Here is a 7,369-nt window from a genome sequence, read left to right as displayed (position 1 = left end):
TCTGTGTGTATTTTATTTTGTTACAGATTAATATTCTATCAGAACCTTTGGTTAAAAACCTGAATGTAAAAGGGTTTCATGTAAGGGAGAAGGGTTGTACTTAATTTGTACACTGGTAAGCTCAGTCCCTAATGCACACTAAGGCCCAATCCCATTTCATCCCTTACCCCTACCCCTCTGTTTTGCGCGTGCACACCAAGGGGTAGGGGTGTCCTGATTCTTGTTAGGCTGGAGGGGTAGGTTAGGGGAAGGGATTGGGCTTGTTAGCCCTTCAAACAGAGATTTTTCAGATGCACCCTTCAAACGAAGGGGTATGAGAATCACTGGTAAGAAACCCAAAAATGTAAGTATTTTCCTTGTTAAACGTGATGATTAGCACTATATTACCATAGTTTAATGTGTAGTTTCAATGTATTATGGCCAAATTCTTTGTAACAAGCATAAAAAAGATTGCTAGCAGTTTTCTCAGTAGCTAGCTAGGTAGCTAGCTTTCCAGTTCCACCTAAATGGTACGGCAGGGGCTGCAGCATTTAAGGTGGAACGGAAAAATAAAATAAAAGCTAAGCAAAGCTAATTTCAGCTCCACTTTATAGAGAAATTAAGAAATGGACAATAATCATTTCTGCACCATCTCCATCATCTTTTGAAGACCTAAAGCCCTAAAGTTAACTAGTTAATCAGCAGCTGCTAGGCTTCTGAACTTAATCCTGATGATGTGTTGGGTGCTTGAAGGGTTGTCCCAATTTTTAGAGTGGGAGATTTTGTAACACTCAAAAACAAGGGGTAGGGGTAAGTGGTATCTATTGTGCAGATTCAGCAGCATCCTATTACCCACCATTCCTTTAAACAGCAGCTGTAAACAATCTGATTGCTTGGGTTCTTTTTCAGAACTGTCTGAGAATCATGGCAGACTAATAGTCAATTAGAAGAAATGTAATCAGTGTTAAATACACAGTAAAAGAAACAGAAGAACAGAAAGAGCACATTCCAAGCTGTATTTTCTGGGTCAAAGTTCATTTAAATTTTCATTTTATTTTTTACCTGAGCTTTGGCCCTGAGAAGAATTTCTGGATTGAGTTGGCATACGGCCTCTTCTTAGCATAATATACCACCTACACAGTAAGGTAAACTTTGTTTACAATGATTCTGAAAGTGTTCATAAGCTTGTGCAGTTATTTTCAATAATCAGAATTGGGACCGCTTTTAATGCAGTGCTGCCTAAGGGGCAGAAGATCACCAGCATCTATTTTTTGTTTTTATTAGTACCACAAAAACTGTTATTTTGTGGGTTCTAAAGTAAAATTCCTGCATTTACTAAAGTCACTGGACACCTTGAGCGAGACATTGTCCTACCTGTATAAAATTATTTGTATGCAAGTTACTCTGGTTAAGCCCACAGAAGAGGTAGCCAGAAATTGTACATAGGCATTATGTTTTCAGTTTTTTTTTTTAAATCAATTTAATAAGTTATGTTATATTATAAGATTTCTTAAAAAAAGATTTTTGCGTTAGAAGTGGAACACCACTATATAAAACACTCTTCAGATGTTGAGAAGTCAATCTAAATATCATTCTTATTATAAAATATATTCTTAAGGTACTTATGGTAAGATTTAGGACAAGCACACATTTGCAAATGTCATGTTTTTATTAAAGGTTTGAAAGACTATATACAAAAATATTTTACTCACTACTGAACAGATGGTGCTGAAGACAATATTGGTCTATTGGACAGATTTGATCATGAGGGGCCAGTTGTTCAAAAAATGTAATCCGGATCAAAATTATCCAGATTTGGTAATCACATTTTTTGCTATCCAGGATCAGGTGATCTGTCTTACTTTTAAGCCAGTTTTTCAAAGCAATATTGGATTGGATCAACCTCATCCAGAAACACAGTTTTCAGGATTACCTAATCCAGATTACCAGCTATGTAAAAAACAGATAGAAGAACCAACAAACGGGGATTGATGACTCCTTTTCTTGCAGTAACAAGATACTGCTTATTGCAAAACAATACGAGCAATTGAGCGTTTAAATGGAGTTCTGCAGAGACGCTTTGCATGACTTAACTATTTGCGAGTCGAACCACAGGGAGCATGCAACATAACACTTGCATGTATTGTCCTGCACAACGTTGCTACCAGACGCAATGTCCCTCTCTGTGATGTTCATGATGCACCTGAGCCTGTTGAAGAACCAGAACAAACTCTGGTGTTCTTTGCAATTGTTCGGAATTATTTTTGACAGCTTCATATCTGATGAATGTTTCCTTGACATTAATATACAGTGATGAATGACAGTGACGTAGATGAAAAAATGAATGTATTATTTTAGTTTGTTATTGAAATCTTTTGGGGGGTTTATTTCATGGGGTCAAGATTGTTTTTATTTTTACGTTACTATAGTAAAAGGCTTAATTGGTAGCCTATGTCTACTTTATCACTGTAACGGTTAAACAGGTCAAGTGCAAAATAGAAATAAAAGTATATACACTAAATTGTACAAATAATTTTTTTTTTACTTTAAAACTTTGATTTTAAAGTTTTACTACATTTTCTTCCTGAAATCCACCTTGAAATCCTACCCCTTGTTGGGATCAGGGTAATCCTGTTTTTTTGGATCAAAGTTATCCAAATCCTACTGAAAAGTTTTGAACAACAGAAACTGAAGGTTTGATCCATTAACAAACTAGGATTGGATTACGTGATCTGATCCGATTTCAGAATGCTTCTTTCCCTTTTGAACAACCCGTTTTCCAGATTTGATCCAATCCGATAACCAAAATCCGATCAGATTACCTTTGAACAACTGGCCCGAGAAAATATTAGCATAATGTTGGGATTAGCTTATCTTCATTTTCCAAGCCTTCATACTGTATTTACACACAATAAGCCACAGACCATTCAGGCTTCTCCTTTGTTGCAATACAAATGAAAGTAATAAAAAAAAATAATAAAATAATTTTATTATGAAGTTTTACTATAAATAATCATCACAGTTGGCTTCTAGATGATGTGTGGATGGATGGGAGTCCGTCGTTGTTTGATTCTTCTGCTTAGAGTCCAGCCAGCTCATCTACTGCAGAGCTGAAATCTGAGTCTGGAGACAACAAAAAAACAGTTTGTGTTAGTATAAAGCTCTTTATAAAATACAACATCTACAAAATGACTCAATTGGCCACACTGGCAGGAGCTGGTGCCTAAGTATTCATTTGTGTTGCCCACAATTTCACGCATTCTTAACATTCTAATTAGAATGATCTCAGAAAGGCATAACCAGCTGCATTTGGTCATATACATGTACACACACACCACTGAAGAACCTATTTTTAGGAATGTAAAAGGTGTCTTAAAATAAGGGAAAAAAAACTTTTAAAGAATGTGATTCAATTTAGACACAACCAGTAGCAAACATTTTAAGCCATTGTTATTTAGTTTCTGAAACTGGATCATTTTCATTTTTATGGGTGTTTCCTTATGTTTGGGACAACCTGTATTTAAAATGTCCTCACTCCAGTAAAAAGAAAGGAATCTACTTTGTACAGACCATCTAAATGTTGAACTGTCTATAATAGATACTGACAGTCTGACTTTTCCTGTTCTACCTGCTCAAACACTCCTGATCTCACCCTCTGAAACAGAGCACAAATAACTATGCGATGCGTCAGCACTAAGCAACACCTCTTTAATGTGTAAAACTAAAAAGACTTATTTTTTTAGCAGCTTCTATATAAGAGAAGTGGGTAAGATAGTAAGAATTCATAGACAGGTAGAGTTGAAGCGGTTATTGTAATGCAGTTTGCATTTAAAGAGGCAGTCTGTATTATTTTGTTTCTAAACTGAAAGCAGAAGCATTTCTGTGTGGAGAAGTGACAAAATATATACCATCCCTGCTAAGTCTAATATATTTATTCCAAAAACTGGGATGTTCTTTTGGCCACCTCATGCGTCTTTACGTTCTTAGGTCACACGTACATTCTCTAAAAGAGGATCCGGCTCAGTTTTACTGAATGCGAGCGGCTGGTGGAGCAATGGAGACTTCAGAATATGAAACTCAGAGCTCAGTAGCTCATTTACCCATAAAAAAATCAAACAAACAAGAAACAAAGGAGTGAAGTAAGCTCTAAAGCCGAAAAGGAGCACAATAGAGTACGTGCTAAAACCAGGATTGATATGGGATTGGGGTTTGGACTGTGAAGAGAGCTCTGTGAGTGATGCTGAGTCTGACTGAGCATGCTCTTTTTCTCTCTCTGACTGAACAGAACAGGGAATCGGATTCATCCACTCGAAAAGGAGACCACATCACACCCGCCCAGTTTAATATGATTCTTCTGCATACTCTGTGCAATTGCCCATTCTCACCAGAGAGGGCCCTAAATCCCCCAAATCCCAAAAATTACAGATATCAGCTTTAATTAAGAATGATGACTCACTTTCTGCTCCTCCGCTGGCTCCTCCACTGGGTTCATATCTTGGCTCCTCACTGGGTGAAGTTTTAAGCCCATCAAACAGTCCACCTCCCTTTGACGTCTCTTTCTTGCCGCCATCTGATGCAGAGGGGAAGAGGCCTCCAATGCCTCCTAGTCCTCCTAGTCCTCCGCCAGACTTGCCCTGCTTCTTGGAATCTCCTGCTGCTCCTCCTCCTCCTCCAAGCATAGACTTCACCTTCACTTTAGCAACATTAGCTGGAAAAGAAAAAAAATCAGTCTTTCTGTAGATTTTTGAGTGTAAAGGAGAAATAGTAACGTTTGTTAAATTATACAGCGAGCATAGCTACACTGTAACAGCATTGTGTCCTGGTGCTCACATTATTGTCAATGTTAAAATGCACTAAAATATGTGATGGACATGTCTTTTGACCAAAAGGTAACACTTACAAAAGTTACTTACAACATTGTAAGAATGTACTCAGTATTGTGTTTTGGGTAGATATGAGCTCAGCTTTCCAATCTATTATCATCCATAGTTTCATAATACCCATAGGATATTCTTTGTTTTGATTGACAAAGTAACTGCTGTAATCTAGTCATGGCCATTTTAAAAGCAAAAGGCAGTAAATGAAAAGCAGCAAACAGCACAAGTCAGTGACATTTATTGAAACAAGTGCTTCTATTTTGAAGATCCTTTGATAAAAATCACATATTCCAAATTCCACAACTCTGAACAGGAAATGATATAAAAATGGCAGAACAACACAGATTAGCTATGACTAAAAAAACATAAAATAAAGTGAATAAAACTGATTATTTTCAACCACAGTGCTGATTGTCGAAGGGGTGATATACAATTTACAATCAGTTTAAACATAAGTTTGAACAAATTGTTTTATACCACTATTTGCAGTGCATGAATCACTATAATACTTATTCTTATAAACCTTAATAAACCCTTTCTAGACCCTGCATCAATTACAGTGCACATAATGATTTTTTTAAGTATCATGTTTATACAAACTATACAGACACTTTTTAACATATATCAGTCTTAAAGGCCAGATAACAGCAACATAGACAGTTAATATAAATGTATTATGGCTGTTTTTTGGGTCTCTTTAAACTTAAGAATTAAATTTAAAAGGTTCTTTTCCCAGACATGGATCAAGCCTAGTCCTGGACTATACTATGAATGCACCATGAATAGAGATTTTCTATTGATCAAGATATAAAGCTAGTCTAAGACCAGACTGAGTCCCTGTCCCTGAGCCACAGTCTGTATACAAGATGAAGTATGAAAATAGCTAAAATATAGCTCATGAAGGACCACCTCAACTGAGCACACATCTGTACAGTAACACACCAAAGCCTTTACCAAACTTTCAGGAATCATCTCACTCACCTGCTTTGTCGACTGCTGAATCAATAAAGTGGTTCATGATGCTGGCTGGATCTTCAGTTCTCTGGGTGTTAGCAGGAGAGGAGTGTGTACTGACACAGGTGATCACAGGTGCTCTTTAAAGCTTCCATTCACATCTACAGCTGTGAGCTCATTGGCCAGTTTGCTGGTAGGGCGGGATGGAAACTCAACAGGACTGGCTGGGCTGGTTTCACTGGTCTACTGCTGTTTCAACTATTCTGTTTAAAAAAAAATAAAACATTCACCAAGGTGAGGACATATTTCACTGCAGAAGAAATCCACCCATATGAAGAATATGGCTTGTTTTGGTCTTTGTTAAAAGGCTCATCTCATGGAAAATCAGCATGATTTAGAAATTAAAGTGCTTTATGTCATATGTAAACATGATACATATATGATATGAATATGATAGTAGCAAGCGCTCAAATCACTCCCCACTCCAGACACTTTATATGAAAATGGAAACAAAGCTCTGAATCTAGTCTATCAATACTATCAGAGCTGCTCAACATATAGCTCTGAAAAAAAGGGACCATTTAAAGATGATATTTTTTCTTGATTTTACCAAATTGAAAACCTCTGGAATTGAATCAAGAGGAAGATGAATGATCACAAGCCATCAAACCAAGCTAAACTGCTTAAATTGTTGCACCAAAAGCAGTGTGTAAGACTGGTGGAGGAGAACATGCCAAGATACATGAAAACTGTGATTAAAAACCAGGGTTATTCCACCAAATATTGATTTCTGAACTCTTAAAACTTTATGAAAATGAACTTCTTTTCTTTGTATTATTTGATGTTTGAAAGCTCTGCATCTTTTTGTTATTTCAGCCATTTCTCATTTTCTGCTCTAAATTACAATATTTTAATGTGGAATTTGGAAGAAATGTTGTCTTTAGTTTATAGAATTAAAAACAATGTTCATTTTACTCAAAGATTTACCTAAAAATAGCATAATCAGAGAAAGAAATCAAAGGCCAGAAAACAGCAACCACTTATATGGACATAAAAAAAGACAAAACCGTTTTAAAAATGGTCCTGTAAAGTAGTAGGGCTGATTCTGGTGTATGATCCAATATGGATAATCGGGTTCTTAGTGAAGAAGATACTGATAGGGTGAAATAAGCCTGGTACATAACCATGGTTTTAGCACTGTCCATACCTCTTTATATATTTCTGCCTGTCTGAAATACTTATAGGACTGTCCCACATAAAACAAATATTATTGTTCCATTTTTTTCAACATATTTTTTAAACAAGATAATAAATATATGATAATAATATCTTGTTAGAACCTGTTTACACAGGTTTTAACAAGATTGTTTTAGCTATAAGAAATACATGCCCCTAACACATTTCTGTCTAAAACGCTTGTTAGCCTTTTGATGGTATTTACTTGGGTCCTTCTCAGCCAACAAAGAACAAATATCAACATTTTCAAGAGGTTCCTGTAACATTACAAAAATAATGTTTTTAAGAACATTTTGGAAATGTGTGATATAATAATTAATATC

General features: G+C 36.1%; 1 protein-coding gene across 1 annotated transcript; it reads right to left on the bottom strand.

The window, feature by feature from the left end:
• Positions 1 to 2,867: 2,867 nt before the first annotated feature.
• zgc:193505 (uncharacterized protein LOC559113 homolog) lies at positions 2,868 to 5,970 on the bottom strand. Its single transcript, XM_015608244.3, has 3 exons — positions 5,838 to 5,970; positions 4,436 to 4,687; positions 2,868 to 3,102 (listed from the first exon to the last, which is right to left on the bottom strand). Exons 1-3 carry the CDS (start codon positions 5,872 to 5,874, stop codon positions 3,059 to 3,061), a joined length of 333 nt encoding a protein of 110 aa, XP_015463730.1. The 5' UTR covers positions 5,875 to 5,970; the 3' UTR covers positions 2,868 to 3,058.
• Between the last annotated feature and the right edge of the window lie 1,399 nt (positions 5,971 to 7,369).

Source organism: Astyanax mexicanus, chromosome 7, assembly GCF_023375975.1.
Source record: "Astyanax mexicanus isolate ESR-SI-001 chromosome 7, AstMex3_surface, whole genome shotgun sequence".
Taxonomy (NCBI): domain Eukaryota; kingdom Metazoa; phylum Chordata; class Actinopteri; order Characiformes; family Acestrorhamphidae; genus Astyanax; species Astyanax mexicanus.
This window is presented reverse-complemented; position numbering and strand designations above follow the sequence as displayed.